Consider the following 17843-nt stretch of genomic DNA (forward strand, 5'->3'; position numbering starts at 1 on the left):
GGGTAGATCGATCGATAGTATTATTATTACAGTTGCGACCAGTTTGAAAACGTTGTTATGTGACTTTCTGAAAGTGAAAGTTGTCTCCTTACTTGTGTAACTGGATGACTGAATTTGAAGCAACAATAAATAAACAAATAAATAAATAATTAAATAATAAGTAATAATCATAATTAATAAATTTAAAAATAAAATAATTAAATAATCCAGTATAATATGGGGAACTGGCAGTTAGAGGTGTTTCGGGTAAGTGAGATTGAATTTAAAGTTCATATTCAAAGTCGAAGTGTCAATTCGGACTCGAGTCTGAATAGTCTCCCGGGGCTATTCGGACTCAAATTCCATTGTACGTGCACAAACAGAGGGGAGTACGACACAATGTGGGCAGTATAGGCAAAGGGTGGAACTGATAAAGAGTTCAGAAGTTTTGCCCATATCACAATCATCTCACTGACTCAGCTCATACTCATACCCCACTTTGGACCGTAGAAGTAGAAGGATTGTTGCCTGTCTCACACTATCTGAATATGTATTTTTAAAATTATTTATTTTTGTCCTGATTTTATTTGGACATCCTGTTATGTTCAAAAGCTTTTCATTTATACCACCGTTACTTGACTTTGTTTTGTTACTTTTGAACAGTTTTAACTCTTTTCTTTTTAATTTATTTCTAACTGGACTTCCAATTGATCTATGATTTTGTCTTTCTCTTCAAACAAAGGAGGTTTAGACAACCTAATGATAGTTACTAAAATCGTAATTTGATTTACATTAATTTTATGTTATTTTATCCATAATTAAAATAGTGGGGGGGGGGGGGGGGGGGGGGGGCAGCAGCACAGTGCGGGCAGTGGGCAGAGAGTGGAACTGAATAGAAGAAGAAGAAGACTTCAGAGGAAATTCTGTTTTGCCCATATCAGAGTGACTGTAGGATTGTTGCCTGTTTAACACTATCAGAAATATATTATCTTGTTCTTATTTTATTAGAACATCGTGTAAAGTTGTTGAAAAAGCTTTTCCTTTAGACCACAGTTACTTTTGTTCTTATAATAATAATAAATAATAAATGGCATTCATATAGCGCTTTACCCCGTTGTCACAGGCTCTAAGCGCTTTACAGTGATATAAAACAAAACATATTACAGTGAGACAAGTGTGAAGGAAACGTGATACGAATTCAATTTAACAACAACAAAATATGAAAATAATATTGCAACATTATGTAAAAAGATAAAACTTTAACTTTAAGCGAGATTTGAACGTTGTCAACGAATCCGAGCATCTCACGTGTGATGGGAGAGAGTTCCAAAAATGGGGGGCCGAAAATTGAAAAGATTGTTCACTTATTTTACGCAATGGCTTAGGTTTTACAAGGATTGATTGGTCATTGCTTGACCTCAAGTTTCTATTGGGGACATATATGTTTAGAAGGTCTTTAATATAGGATGGACTGTTCGTGCTCAGGGATTTGTAGACAACAGTACAAATCTTATAGGCAACTCTTTTATCCACAGGAAGCCAATGTAACTCACGGAGAAGAAGAGTTGCTGACGGGTATTTTTTGTTATTGCGTACAATGAGCCTGGCTGCGTTATTTTGAGCAACCTGAAGTTTGCTAATTTTGTCTTTAGCTAAATTCGCCCAAAGGGAGTTACAATAGTCCAATTTAGATAAAACAAGGGAATTAATTAAAAGTTCTGCTATATGCTTCAGTATTAAATTACGAATTTTGCTTATTTTTTTCATTTCTATGTACATAGATTGTATGGTGTTATTCACGTGGCTTGTCATGGAAAGATCTTTATCAATGATGACGCCAAGGTTTTTTGCTTTATTTGAAAATTCTATTGTGCTTTTTCTGAGAGTAATAGGTGATTTATTTGCCTGTTTAAGGATACTCGGCCTTCCACACATTAAAATCTCAGTTTTACTATCATTTAATTTTAACTTATTGTGGTACATCCAAGATTTAATCTCATTAAAACAGCTCGTAATTCGTTGTATTAAGAACTGTAAATTACCAAGGGGTGCTGAATCATATATTTGCGTATCATCTGCATAAAAATGATAACTCAGATTGAATCTGGATATCACACTAGAAAGGGTCTGCATATATACAGTAAAAAGGACAGGGCCAAGAACAGAGCCTTGTGGCACTCCAAAATTTAGTAAAACTTGTTCTGACTGAACACCATTCACCACGACAGTCTGCCATCGATCCTGTAAATATGATGTAAACCATTTAAGGGCAATTCCTTTTATGCCGAACGTATTTTCTAGTCTTTTTAACAAAATGTCATGGTCAATGGTGTCAAAGGCAGCTGAAAGATCTAAAAGGCATAATACATTGATATTGTTAGCATCAGCATTACATAACAAGTCATTAAAGATTTTAAGAAGTGCCGTTTCAGTACTGTGTTGATGTTTGTAGGCTGACTGAAAGGGTTGTTCCAAACTGTTGTTCTTAAGATGAGATGTTAATTGTGTAAGAACTACCTTCTCCAAAAGTTTTGACAAAAAAGGTAAATTTGATACAGGACGATAATTGTTTAATATATTGTGGTCCAGTGATGGTTTCTTCAGAAGTTGTTTGACGAGGGCACTTTTAAAGCACGATGGAACTTCGCCAGTCAGTATGGATGTATTTATGATTGATGTAATGGATGGTAATAATGTATCGATGGAGCTGGCCGAAAGCTGTGCTGGTAGGGGATCAAGGTCGCAGGATTTAATGGGGGCTTTTTTTATCAACTCGTTTATGAAACTAGGTGAAACTGGTTGGAACTTGTCTAAAGGGGTACCACAGAATGTATTTGTATCTATAAATGGTTCATGCCGATCTAGTTCTGAACAAATGTTATGGATTTTGTCTTTAAAAAAGTTGACAAATGTGTTTGGCAAGTCTCTTTGATTGGTTGTAGATGGTAATGAAGCGCATCTTACACGTCCAAGTAGATCAGTGCAGATGTTAAATAATTGTTTGCAAGATTTAGAAGTTTCGAATTTTGAAAGAAAATACGTGGTCTTCGCCTTTTTTATTGTTGTCTTCCAGGCACGAAATGTGTTCTTGAATAATTCACGATGAATCGTAAGGTCTGATGTTTTCAGCAGTCTTTCTGCTCTCCGACACTTCGTTTTAGCTTCTTTAACGTCCGACGTATACCACGGAGCATACTTGCGGTTGGTGACGGTCCTTGTTTGGAATGACGCATGTTTGTCAAGCGTTTCGATGAGACAACTATTCCACTGGTCTGGAGAAATCATTGAATTTTTAGTAAGTTTTGTTTCTAAATCGCCTCTGAAATTGTCCAAATTAATGCCTTTAATGTTTCTGGTTGATGTGGTGGTGGTTTCTTGGCATGGTTTTGAAACGTCAAGATTGAAAGAAATGAGGGAGTGGTCCGAAAAGGGGAGATAATCGACGATGGCGTTAGTTTTTTGGGACTCTGAATTTTCTACAATTACCCAATCTAAAATATGACCAGCAGAGTGGGTTGGCGCTGTTACGATCTGGCACATGTTGTTCTCCGATAATGACTCGTGCAATTTAGTGGTGTCTGTGACGTTGTCGAAGTGAAAATTAAAGTCGCCGAGTATAATTGAATAGCCAGGACGCGTGTGTTGCAAAGTTAGCATCTCGTTGATTTCCTTCCTAACATCAGGTAATTTTATTTTGTTTTTCTTGTTTGCTGGCGGTCGGTAGATGCAGTTGAAGTTGTATCTTATATTCTGGAGGGATAATCTAAGATAAATGGCCTCCATTGTTTTGCAGCGCATTTCGAGGAATTCCACATGTTTAGATAATTTTGTTTTATAAAATACGCCAATGCCACCCCCTCGCTGATCTTTCCTTGGATACGATCTAAATTGGTACCCAGGGGGTGTCATTGCCTTTTCAACTGGGTCGTCTCCAGAGAGAGCCATGTCTCTACTATAAATAGTATGTCGAAGTTCTTCTCCGTTAATAAATCGTTTAATACTTCGGTTTTGTTACGGCAGGACTGTGCATTTAGAAGACCAATAACAATGTTTGTGTTACTGTTTGTGGTCGGTACAGTTACAAGTGTTGGTGGTGGACGGGGGTTTGTGTGGGGGCGGGGTGGACGACGAGTTGTTACCATTGAGATGTTGTGTTGTTTCCGTTTGCCTCCCTGAGGCCTGTTCTTATTACTATTATTGTAAAAAATTGGATCACTTGAGTTAAAAATCACAGCTGGAATGTGACGTTGTTTACGTTTACCACCTCGAGGCCTGTTGTAAAAATCAGATGTTGAATAAAAGTGTTCACAATTATTAAAATAATGATGGTGGTAAATCACGGCTAAAAATAAGATGAACAATGTTTGTAAAAGAGTGGTGGCCATTAAGTGACTGTGTAAAAATCTTTTAAAACTTATAGTTTCCATGATAAAATACAGAATTATACAGTAGTCCTTTCTTAAGAATTGATAAAAACTATACAATAAGAAACAGTATGTTTTAACGAGTACAACGAAGTAAAAATGTCCAGGTATCAATATGTAGAAATCACAAAATAATTCTGGGTGGGGTTCCCTACCTCCACAGTGGGCAGGGAGGTACTTACCGTGTCTTCTATCCCCTTATATCTGTTATCCAACATGCTTTCTGTCTTTGTCGTGGTGTGAGATTGCTCGGTTTTGTCCCGACCCTGGCCGGAGTCCTTGACTGGGAGGAAAACAGTCAAATGCATAGTTATTGTTTTGGGAGATGATATTTTTTTCCTTGTAAATCATCTCTCTGTTATGTATTATTATATTTGTTATAATTTATAATGTAAGCATTTGAGTGTATTCCTCTTTGTGAAACTAAGTACATTGATGGTATGCTCTTGGAATCTACATCTGCTCCCTATTTGTTCCCAGTTCCCCTTTGTCTTACTTTTTCTTGGATGCTTTAATTGTAATTCTAGAACTTTTTACCATCCCATTTTCTTCCTTTTTACTGGCGCTGATATAACCTAAATGTTTTGCAAGCGCCGTAAAACCCTTAAAAACACAAAGACAAAACACAAAACAATTAAAATACACCAGAGCACACAACGACACGTCTTGCCTGTTAGGCGTGTTAATAAAATTCTTATGAAGTGTTGTAACTCTTTTCTTTTTAATTTCTAACGGGACTTTCAATTGACAATAGATTAATTTATGTGTTGATAGTAACCATACTCATACCATTAATGTTATTTTCATTTGCATCAATTTTATGTATTTGTCAATAAATTAGAATAAATCAAAGTGACTAGGTATCACTCTTTTATAGAGCGACACTTAACATAATATAAATATCACTCAAATTTTACCCTTGACCGCAATTAACTACAAATTCTATTTCTAACACAAAAAGTCTTAGACTAATTTTTTAAATAAATGTATTATACTTTTTTGCTTTTATAGGTACTCTAATATTAGATTTCAGTACGCAATTGCCCCTCCCCCCTCCCACTATTGGTGTAATATGTAGTGAGTCTACCACAAGCCACAGGCACTAACCATTCCAACTCATATTAAAGTACAATTCATTGGAGACGCAAGATGACCAACTTGTTCCAAAATTGACTGTTCCGAATCTTTTTTTTTTTTTTTTTTTGGTGGGGGGGGGGGGGGGGGGGGGGGGGGGGGGCGTCTTGGCTGGTCTTCTGCCTCTCATGGTGGGCAGAGAGTTCATGCGATCTGTCTTTTATCCCCTATTTCTTTTTCCCTTTTTCCCTTTCCTTGTTGCTCTCTGTCTTTGTTCTGATTTAAGAATGTTTTTATCCCTGATCCGGGCAGAGATCTTTAGTTGGGTACCTGTTTTCTTGAGATAACATTTCCCTTTGTAAATCATCTCTCTGTTAAATACTATTATAGTTATGAGTCTTGAATATTATTGCACTTTGTAAACTTTTTAGCAGATCCTTCATAGTGGGATCCTTTGCTTGTGCCTTGGTGGAACTTTGAGGTAATGTCAAACTTGGCACATCTGTGAATTGCTCGTGAAATCTACTGTTCCCTATTTGTTGAACTGGTCACCTTTGACTTGCCTTTTTCTTTTGTGGTGATTTTGACTTAGGATCTACAACTCTTCTCTATCATCTTCCTTTTTTGTTGGGCTGAAATGACCTAATATGTGTCGCAAGCACTATAAAATGTGTAAACAGATCTAGGTGTTTGGGTTTTTTTTTGTTGTTATTTGTTGTTTTTTTAGGGGGGGCGGGGGGGAGTATGTTTTTTTGTTTGTTTTTTTTTTGTCTATCCATGTTTTTTTTAATTGTTTGTTTTGTTTTGTTTTTTTGTTTGTTTTTTGTTTTGTTTTTTGTGTTTTTTTATTTGGCTCCAGATTCCGAATTTTAAGATTTGGTTCTAGCTGAAAATTTAGTGAAAATATGCTTATATTACTCAGAAAAAGGATATTATGTTCAATTTAAAAAATTTTAAATACATTATATCACTTGTTATTAATATTGATTTATGAAATTTCAAAGGACCAATGTTGTTTAACCTGTTTGAATTTTATAAAACCAGTGGCAAAATTTTGTCATTTTGACGGCCAATTTTGAGATTTTTCATTTTTTGCAAATTTTGGGGTTTAAAATGGCAAAAAACTGCGGGCACAGTCTAATATAGCGACACCTAACATAACACTGGATATCGCGCCAGTACTTTGGTAAAATTAGAGTCACTTAATAAAAGAAAAACAATTGTGCATTGATTTTTCTTCTTCAACATAACAAAACAAAAATGGCATTCAAATGTTTTAAAATTTCTTCTACGTAGACATGATTAGATATATCCACAAGTCAAGTGAATCTGTTAATTGAGCTGCTTGACTATGAACTGGAAGGTCTGGGTTGAAATCTCCAATGGGGTTTCCTTTTTTTTTCCAATGTTATTTTTTTATTACTCATGTTTATTGTTTTCAAAATAATTATATTTTAATTATTTTTAAAAAATTATTTACATTTATGATATCTTATTGTTCCTCCTTCTTCTTCTCCTTTTTCTTCTTCTTCTTCTTCTTCTTCTTCTTCTTCTTCTTCTTCTTCTTCTTCTTCTTCTTCTTCTTCTTCTTCTTCTTCTTCTTCTTCTTCTTCTTCTTCTTCTTCTTCTTCTTCTTCTTCTTCTTCTTCTTCTTCTTCTTCTTCTTCTTCATATTATTATTATTATTATTATTATTATTATTATTATTATTATTATTATTATTATTATTATTATTATTATTATTATTATTATTATAGATGGTCACAACCGGAAACATGAAAATCAGTCCAATCAGGCGAACATTTCTGAGCGATACCTAGCATGATCTAGCAGGTGAAAATAGATATCGCTCTTATTAAAAGAAAAACTAAGAGACACACATACAATACTCTACTGTCACATGAGACCATTCCAAATAACTCGTTGATTGCACATTCACAATGGAGTTTGAGTCTGAATAGCCACAGGGGACTATTCAGACTTGAGTCCGAATAGCCGCAGCTCATATGTATAATGAGAGACACATAAAATTCTTCATACTCCACAGTGTACTGTCATATAGATAATAGATTGGTAATGATTCATATATTATGGTGTTAGGGTTTCAATGCAGAGGTTCAAAAGCTTATATATATTTATTTATGTAAATATTTAAATACATTTGATTTCAATTTCCATCCACAGATGGCCCTTTACGTCAGTTTTCCTGTTAGCCTTTTTTATTTCTTCAATCAACCAGAATTCTTTGAAGGCTGGATGATGGAAAAAAGGGTATGTTTTTAAATTTCATTTTTGCTTCATCTGTATTAACCTGGTTACAAAAGTCTCACCTTTTATATAAAATGTAAATCTAGTAATGGTCTTGAAGCTTGTAATTTTGAAATAAAAGTATAGGATTATAGATGATGTAGAAATTCAATCAAAATCACTCTCTCACTCATTCCCATGACTGGATGGTCATCGGGGGCAGGATGCAGCCTTCACAACATGGTGCCACACATCTCGGTTATTGGCTTTCTCTGTCAACTAATACAGCGTCAATCCTGTCCATTCCTTGATGTTATCCAGCCACATTTTCCTTTGTGTTCCTCTTCTTCTTTGACCTTCCACCATGCCTTGCATGACTGTCTTGCACAAGCTCTGAACAATTGTCCAATCCATGCAAGTTTCCGTCTTTTAACCAACTTCAAGCAATGGTTCTGTCTTCCCGCCAACTTTTCCATATCTTCAAGAACCTCCTTATTAGTTTTGTGTTCCAGATATGACACTCGTAGGATTTTCCTGTAACTCTTGCTCTCGAACACGTTGATTCGCCTCTCTAGTTCCACATTTATTGTCCAGGCTTCACAACCATGTAGTAACACCAATAATACAAGTGACCTATTCAATCTAAATTTTGATTGAAAGCTCATCTGTCTTTTCCAAATATCTTTTTGAGTCTCGCCATTACCGCTGTCGGTAATCAAAATCGCAAGTGTACATTTTTTTTTTTTCAGTTAGGCATGATAATTTATTACCCTTACAAACTCAATAATGTTTTTTTATAGATTCAGTTCGATTTTTAAAAATGTATTCAATTAATTGATTTTTAGAAAAGATTTGTTGACTTAAGATAAAATATCTTATTCTTACTTCTGCTTTTAAAACTAAGAAAACATCCATCAGATGTTCTTGTCTAAATGTTTTTTTATTTTTCTTTTAAAATTTCAGGCAAAATTATTTCCTCCACAAGATCCTAGAGCAGTAAGTACTATTAGATAATCTAAGGATCTCCAACTAACCAGTATTGGTCAACAATTGATCCACTAACCTTCTTCAGTCATGCGAAAAGTTTTTTTTTAAAAATAGAGTTCCAAAAAATATTTTTTTTAAATGCAAAATTTCCTGCCCCTGCAAAGCATCTTAGATGTGCAAACTTCACACCTGGTAATTTCCTTCATGCGATTTGAGCCAGCAAGTCAAAGAATATATCTATCCCATTTTAAGGATTCATATACATCGTTTTCTCGACCATGACTTTGTTGATTTAGTGTTATATTTCGATGATTAAAACTGCAATTCTATGAAGTCAAAGTAACCGTAAAGGCCTTTGTTTACATTTTAAAATGTACTTTGCCTTTAGAATCTTAATTTGAATAGTCTTGATTTCAAAATGCCAGAAGATTTTGTCGAACATTCTGCTGACCTATTGAACTGAAAATGGTGTCAAATTTCAGTGCTCTTAATTCTATCTTTTCCAGCATCTCATACATTTTCGCCGACGTATTCTATGTTCATGTGAGAGTTACATCTGAACAAAAAAAATCCTTGTTATTTGGGTTTTTTTGCCAGGGGGGGGGGGGGGATCATCAGCATGATCTCTGAATTGGTTTGGGGAGTACTTCAGGCGGAACGGAAAAATCAACACCATTTAATCTTTTCCTATGTCATTATTTGACACTGTTCAATTGCATGAATTCTGTAGACACTCCCAGTTTTATGATGTCAGCCTAGACAGGCTAGCACCAAGTGTCAAAAGTGACACAAGTCGAGCAGTCTTGGATAAGATGATGGTCGATAGGATAAGGGAAGGGGATGATGATTTAGGAACTTTTATTTATTTATACATAAAAGGGCAGCGGTAGAGCTGTAAAAGGTGTCATAGGAGTGGTAAGCAATGATTGTGAAATAGCATGTGGGGCGACAGTGGAATGAAAAATAATGTTAGAGCCCTGGTAGATCATGTATCTTACACTCGAAGGGGATTTGGTTCAAAACATAATCAGTTTTATTTTTCTCTTTCATACACAAAGAGTAAGTAATATGATGGATATAAGTTATTTCTGACAGAAACTACTTTACAATGGACCTATGTCCTATTCAATTTGTAGCGACATGCTTTTTGTTATTGTCATTTTGCTCTAAAATAACATTATTAATAAGCTCTATGGCTTTAATTGAAAAAAAAAAATAGAAAAAAAAATAAATATATATACTATATATAAAATAGAAACATTTTCTCTCTTCTCCAAGATTTCTAAAATCAAAGAAACAAAGAAACAAAACATTTACTTGATTCACAAGCATCACTTTTTAATCATACTTAATGTACTCTTCTATCTATTTCAGAAAGACTTGATAGAAGCTTACATCGAAAAATCAGAGTTGCGTAAAGAAAAAGAAATGTTGGAAGCATTCAACTCAAAAGGATAACTGATTATATATTGCCAACGTGGAAGATTCCTGTCATCATGTGAGGATGAAGTGCTTTGTAGTTTTTGTTTTGGGGTTTGTGTTTTTGTTTTGTTGGTTTTAAATTATGATTTGAGTGTACTGAAAATGTGAGTCTGGCCAATGGAATCTAATGGACAGTTGTGTTTGAACCATTGCATCATTCTGATATTGTAAATATTCATATTTAGTTTATCATGCACCTAAAATGTACCAGTTTCATGATTCGGATAGGACATTGAGTGGATAACGGTGAATATTTGTGCACAAATAAATTTATGCGTAAATGTGTTTGTGTGATTGTATGCAGTATGTATGTGAATGTGTTTTTGTGGTGTGTGTGTATGTGTGAGAGAGAGAGAGAGAGAGAGAGAGAGAGAGAGAGAGAGAGAGAGAGAGAGAGAGAGAGAGAGAGAGAGATTTTATATTTCATGTGAGGAAAGTTGTGATATTAAAAGATTATATTGACATGATGCAAAGAACTTTTGTTTATGTATGCCATAAGTTGACTTACACATATGCAGGTCTGACATCCGAACCCACTTATGGGCCTAGTTAAAATTTTTTGTAATGGACAATATTTTGCATATTTTTTTTTGTTGAGATTTCCATTATAATAATGTGCCCATAAGGAATTGTGTTATCAAACCTGTGCCCGTTTTATGAACGCAGACAAGCGCTTTGTCTCTGACTATCTCTGACTTTAGTCAAGGACTTGAAAAAGTCAGAATTCATGTGAGGTGACTAAGCAAGTCCCAGACTAAAATCACAGCACCTTTAGACTAAGTTTGGTCTAGTTTTAGTCATTTGCTGAGGCAGGACTTTAAGCTTGGTCTGAGACTAGTTACTAGGATACATCATAGCGTTGACAAGATGGTAGCTAACTTTAGATTGAGAGAGCTTCGATTCAGAAAGAAAAGTTGTCAGTTACGAATGACCGAGGCAAAAAGTGTCACTGGCTTTATAAAAAAATATAAGATAAGTGGAGATTGTCGAAAGTACAGAAAAAAATGAGGGGAAAAAATGAATCAGAACACACTCTCTCTTTTGTTTGTTTCATTGTTGTTGTTTTTTTTTGTTTTTTTTTTGGTTCAATTTGTTTGAGTTTCAATGAAACTTTCATTGGCCTAAATATAGAATTGGCAGTCGACCATGGAAATAATTTTAGTATATCAGTCGACAGTGAATATCACATGATTTGATTCATCATTTCAAAAGTAAGTTAAAATATGAAAAAGAACGAAATGTTATATATTACGGATGTGTTGCTAATTTCTTCTTTGGAAATCTTTTGTGTTTAAAATATGAAGGCTGGTGTCTTACCTGCCATCGTTTACTAGAGAGCGTGATGTTACCAGCACAAAATAGCCGAATTAGTCACCGTCCTTACAACGCCCACTGGGTGGGGTTCCTGACCTCCCATAATGGGGAGGGGGGTACATACCATGTCTTCTATCCCCTTGCCCTATATCTGTTTTCCAACATGCTTTCTGTCTTTGTCTTGGTTTTGTCCTGGCCCTGGCCGGAATCCTAGCTGGGAGGGAAACAGTCAAGTGCATAGTTATTGTTTTGGGAGATGATATTTTTTCCCTTGTTTATATTTGTTATTTTGAATGTACGTACAATGTAAGCATTTGAGTGTATTTCTCTTTGTTGGATTTAGGGCTTGTGTCCGGATGAGGCTTATAGGTGATCTCAAACTAAGTTCATTGGTGGTATGATCTTGGAATCTACATCTGATCCCTATTTGTTCCCAGTTCCTCTTTGTCTTACTTTTTCTTGGGTGCTTTAATTGTAATTCTAGAACTTTTTACTATCTCATTTCTTCCTTTTTACTGGCGCTGATAGAACCTAAATGTGTTGCAAGCGCCGTAAAACCCTTAAAAACAAAAACAAACATTACAACGCCCACTTCTAGGCAAGAGACTAGCTACTAGCTAATCAGAGACTAGAAAGCGTTCATGGAATCCGATTTTATTTTTAGTCACTTGCTCCGCTAAGGCTTAAGACGTTGCTAGTCATTTACTAGACTAGTAAATAACTATCTAAATCAAGTCCGTGTTCATGAAAACGGGGCCATGCAGTCTCCATAAATAGATAATACGTGTTTTTACCAAAAAGAAATTTTTAAAAAAGCTTGTTGTGATTGGTATATTTGTTTTACTGCTCATTACACCAGGAAGTCTTTCCCCTCTCTACCTTGTCTGCAAACTGCATGTTGTATCATGCAACTTTATAAGTTTAAATTCGGATTTCATTTTGAAGGCTTATTTCCCATGAGGGGAGCACCAATCTTGCCCTCTAAACTGGAATAAATGAATGTATAAAGTTAAAATAGAGTCAAAGGTCGAAATGTGACAGAATTAATTATATCAAATTTTCTCTTTTATTGAAAACATTTTTGCAACAAATCTCAGGAGGAGACAGGATAAATGTTGGCAGATTGCAGCCATGAAGAATGTATGGTTTGGAGCAATGCCTAGTAGGGGCTCGATTTCAAGTCAAGGCAGGCAGATTATTTACGGTGCTGTTTCTTTCTTTTCACCTATTTTTTCCCCCCTTATTTTCAAAATCGAAATGGAGTTACCCCAATGGTACGTCTTCGTCCTGGTGTTCAATACATATTTGTGTTTTGTGATGCAGGTGAGTGTTCACTGCGGAAACGCCTATCCCTGTGAAGAAATATAGGAATTAAATCTGATTTTTGGGGGATGGGTTCTTTTTTCTTTTATTTTCCTTTCCTGCTTTGACTGGCTGTTTCATACACAGTTTTTCAGATCATTATACTACATATTATACCGATTTTGGAACCAATGTAGAGATTATTTGGTCACTTAAAAGTAGTGAATAACAAAACGATCCCAAACAGTATTAAGACGCAATTTTTAAAACATAGGCACTAGATACACAAATGCTATGATGCAGTCACAAGAAATACTGGAAAGAAATTATGACCATTGTTGGTGCATTTCATGACGAGGAATCGAATTCTTCTATCTTAGCCAATTTCTAGCCATATTACTTCTCTGGCTTGTGAGGTCTAATGTGGATTGAGAAGTGATTCCATGTCGTAATGGGATGGGAGCTGGCCTGTTTCCAAGGCGATGTCCCCAATCAATGACATAATGTTGTCGGGTGATGATTTCTTGTTTAGCATGGCTCCTTTACTTTCGTTGGGAGTCCTAATATCTCGGTTGATCATTGGTAGAGCATTTACTTCATAAACAAACGGAATCAAATCTGGGTGTAGTCGAGATTGATTCTGCCCCCCCCCCCCCCACCCCCGCCCTCCCGAGTTGTCGAGGAGCTGTCCGTAAGATCTAGAAAAAATGTCCTATCCAGAGGGCAACTAATTGCAATATAAACTTGGATAAACCCTGGTTGCATGGCTTGACTCGATACTCTGAAAGAATTATTATTATCACAAACTTGTACCTTTTATTTGGTGCCTGTACTGTAAGCGCAAACACTATACTACGCTGCTTGACAGAGACAACGCTGTTAACGTTAAGAATTTGAGAAAATGGCCTTAACACCACAAACCGCGAGATTGGAACCTTCGACCAAGCCTAGTATTATACCAGTAGATCACAAAGACGCCGATTAGTTAAATTCAAGTTTTTTTCTATTTTTACAAGCAAGTCAAATCAACACACATACTTTTTCTACTACTGTACCTCCCTAATCCGACGTTCCCCTCCAGTTCGTCTGGTTTTCATGTGTATTCTTCCCAAGACAACCCGCAGCCGTGGAATGAGAATCGTCGCTTTAAAGGCCAGTCTCGATTAAGCACTTTTCTATTCTTCGAAAAACACATGTTTTAACCATTGAGATACTTTCAGAAGGGATCCTGTATTACCGTTTAGTTATGACTTCAAAAAGTAAGAAATCCAGACCCCCACCCAATCCTATATCTGTTTTTCGTTTTCTCGTTGCCGTCTTCTTTTTCAGGATTGACTTTGCTCAGTTTTATTTTTCCTGGAGGTTCTTAGCCGAGAGGGCAGCAGTCAAATATATAGTTCCTTTTGGTAGATATTTTTTCCTCGTAAATCACCTCTCTGTCGTGTTATTGTTATATTAATTATATATATATATATGGTATCAAAGTGTTTAATTTTGAATATAATATTATGTTCTTTGTAAACATTTGAGTATGTATGTGGGATCGATTTGGAAATCCTTTGCTTGTGTCAGTACGGTAATGCCAAAATAGGCACATTGATGGATTGCTCATGGCATCTTGTTTTCAATTTGAACCAGTCCCCTTTATCTTACCTTTTCTTTCGTGCTTTTAACTCTACAACTTTTCTCTTATCATCTTTCTTTTACTGGCGCTGAAATGATCCAAGTGTTGCAAAAGTTGTAGAACTCATAATAACAAATAATATAACCCGTTCTTCTAGTCAATTAAGTTGGCCTTATGCGAGGTTAACGCTTCTACTTCTAGAAGGAGAGGGATTGGGCAGAAAATAGTGAGGCTTTATTGGTTTCTCTCTCTCTCTCTCTCTCTCTCTCTCTCTCTCTCTCTCTCTCTCTCTCTCTCTCACTCTCTCTCTGTCTCTCTCTCTCACTCACTCACTCACACACACACACACACACACACACACACACACACACACACATTCACAACTCTTTTTGTTATTTAAGATGAAGCTAAGGCAAGACCGATAATTGCGAATATTAGTCTCAGACTAGACGTATGAAATTTATCCCGCATTATCCTCTTTATCTGTCTCGAAGTAGACTCCTATGTACTTGTGTTTCTTCTTGGGCTCCTGTTTATGCAAATGGATATCTTTTTTTTTTTAAATGGCGCAGTTGGTGGGAGCTTCAATTCCCCTCCAATATAATATGGTGTTCCTTTCTCTGTAAATTTCTGTCGTCAGGAAGTGAAGTGAATAGGTTTTGCCCCGGCCGTCTGTCTTGGGATGCGGCTATGCGGCTATGTTAGTGTTTTAATTCTTTATTTTTATTTTATGTTTTTTATGTTCGTAAATCATATTGAGTGACTGTCCTTAAGTGGAACTATCTGGGTTTCTCCATTTTGGATCCCATGCCGTAGTCTATTTGAGACCTTGGATGACCTTAGGCAGGGCACAGGATTAGATTGCTGTTGAGATCTTGTAATGATTTATTCCATTTGCCCTCATGTATCTAATAAGACACACATTTCTACAGCTATCTGTCTCACCGTTCTTTTGTGGTTTGTGCCATTCTCCGTTTCTTAGGCGCTGAAATGACCTAAGTGTATAACAAGGCGCCGTTACATTTCTTAAAATCAACAAATGTTAGGCGATGATTGACCTGAAATTGACCAAGGCGCCATGCATGCTGAGAAAAAAAAAAGAAGCAAAACAGCTCATCATTTATTTTCTTTGGTATGCTATTCTGAAAATTCAGCCACCGTGGCATCAGAACTTGACAATTTACACTACAATTCTAGATTTTATCTGCTGCACACTGATGAAAGATTTGTTTATTTGTTTGTTTGTTTTTTTTTGTTTGTTTTTTTTCATTTTAGCCAGAAAATTTATATTGACCGATTAAGATGCCCCCACCACTTGAGACTTCTAAGCATTTTCGGGTCTGGTTCTTTGACAAGTTGAGGTTCCCTAAAGTTGTTTTATTATTATTATTATTATTATTATTATTATTATTATTATTATTATTATTATTATTATTATTATTATTATTATTATTATTATTATTATTCCTTTTTTTTTTCTTACGCCCTTTCGGAACGGCACCATAAGAAGATCCCGTCGCCTATTCGTTCCATGAAGGAATATAGTATAGCTAATCCATCAAACAGAATGTCTGATGTCAACAGGAATCACCCACGCTGGCCAAGTGAGCAAATTGGGGGTTCATAATCTTGCCCAAGGAAAAATAAACCAAAGTGCCTGGCCTGAAGAGGGGCTCGAACCCGGGACCTTCCGGATCACAGTGCAATGCCTTAACCTTTTTATTATTATTACTATTGCTATAATTGTTATTGTTGTTGTTATTATTATTATTATTATTATTATTATTATTATTATTATTATTATTATTATTATTATTATTATTATTATTATTATTATTATTATCAATAATATTGTGTTGTTTCTGTTGTTGTTGATGATGATATATTTTGTTAATAGAAAAGTTATGGTTATTGGCCATGAAGGGCTTAAATAAACTTTTTGAAGCGTTCTCAGTTCTACAAGATGCTCTACATCATCCAGCCAGTCCATCTTTTCTGTACACGTGATCAAAGCCTCCATAGCCCGCTTGTGTTATATTAGGGGCCTCTATCATGTCCATTACTTAAGCCTACTCACAACCATCCAGTATCTCATGTTGCTTGGACATATTGATCCCAAATAAATACAATGAATCAACACGTTTTTAAAGTTATCTAATTCAACCTTGACGCTCACTTTGATGCGTTAGCGACCGTTAATAGTGGTTAAGAGGAAATGCAGTAGTAATAATAATAGTGACTGCTGCCTACTTCTCACAACCGACAATATCAATTGTAAGAAAAATAGTTGATTATATAACGCTCTCTAATTTCACATGGAGACCCAGGCTTCGAGTCCTCTGTTGCCTGGGTTTTTTTTTTTTTAATTAATTAATTTATTTATTTTTGTTATTGTCTTTACCAAACATTTATTACACAACTCACTTTGCGGTACTGCACAGCGGCTAACAATGTGGTCACTTTAGTCTTTTTTCTTGAAATAGACATGAAGACAATAAATGTCTCTATGTGATGATTTCTTAAAATTTTATCTATCTCGGTTTGTGAAAAGCGAAATGGACTATCGTTAAATAATCTCCACATGCTCTAGGATCCTTGTAAAACTGATTTATGGCATTGATGGTCGGATGACTCTAACATTCTACCAAGCGACAACACGCATGACCACAGATGGATGAGATCAAAGACCATTTTGAATTAGTATATTATCTGTTGACTGAAATATTTTTTAAAAAACTGTAGAGGGATTTATGAGACAGTGCCAGACAAAGTATAAAGAAGAAAAAATCAGCCTGCTTCGACTGGGGATCTTATAAAACTGCTTTATCCCAAATTTGTCACTTTGACAGTGAAAACAACTTTGTGTAAAAAAAACACATTTGCGTTGCTTAAACATTGATTCTTTTCGTCAGAATCTGACCCACTTTACTCCTGAATTAATACCTGACTCGAGTTTCTGGCAGAATATCTGATATTATTGTCTTGGACTTTGCACAAGCGTCGGAAATGCTATTGGGTTGCTTATGGCCCATCTGTGAATTAATGTATTAGACTGGGCGGGGGCCTTTGACCTCTCATGGTGGACAGGAGGTCACGCTATGTCTTCTATCCATTTATATCTGTTTTTCAAGTTGTTTTCTGTCTGTGTCTTGGGATGGGATTACTTAGTTTTGTCCCATCCCTGGCTGGAGTCCTTGACTAGGAGGAAAGCAGTCAAATGTATTGTTTTAGTTTTGGGAGATTATATTTTTTCCTTTTAAATAACTTCTCTGTTATGTGTTGTTAGTTATGTATTCTCTAAACATTTGAGTATGTTCCTCTTAGTAAGATCCTGTGCTGGTGTCTGGATGAGACTTTAAACTAAGTACATTTATGGTTTGCTCTGGAATCTACAGCTGTTCCCTTTTTGA

General features: G+C 35.7%; 1 protein-coding gene across 1 annotated transcript; it reads left to right on the forward strand.

Annotated features, from left to right (window-relative positions):
• The first annotated feature begins 48 nt into the window (after window positions 1-48).
• Window positions 49-10660, forward strand: LOC144967204 (protein PET100 homolog, mitochondrial-like). The gene is made up of 4 exons (XM_078904145.1): window positions 49-246; window positions 7662-7748; window positions 8688-8720; window positions 10086-10660. Exons 1-4 carry the CDS (start codon window positions 217-219, stop codon window positions 10167-10169), a joined length of 234 nt encoding a protein of 77 aa, XP_078760271.1. The 5' UTR covers window positions 49-216; the 3' UTR covers window positions 10170-10660.
• The last annotated feature ends 7183 nt before the right edge of the window (window positions 10661-17843 follow it).

This window comes from Berghia stephanieae, chromosome 1 (assembly GCF_034508935.2).
Source record: "Berghia stephanieae isolate SIO BIC M18660-M18661 chromosome 1, UCSD_Bste_1.3, whole genome shotgun sequence".
Taxonomy (NCBI): domain Eukaryota; kingdom Metazoa; phylum Mollusca; class Gastropoda; order Nudibranchia; family Aeolidiidae; genus Berghia; species Berghia stephanieae.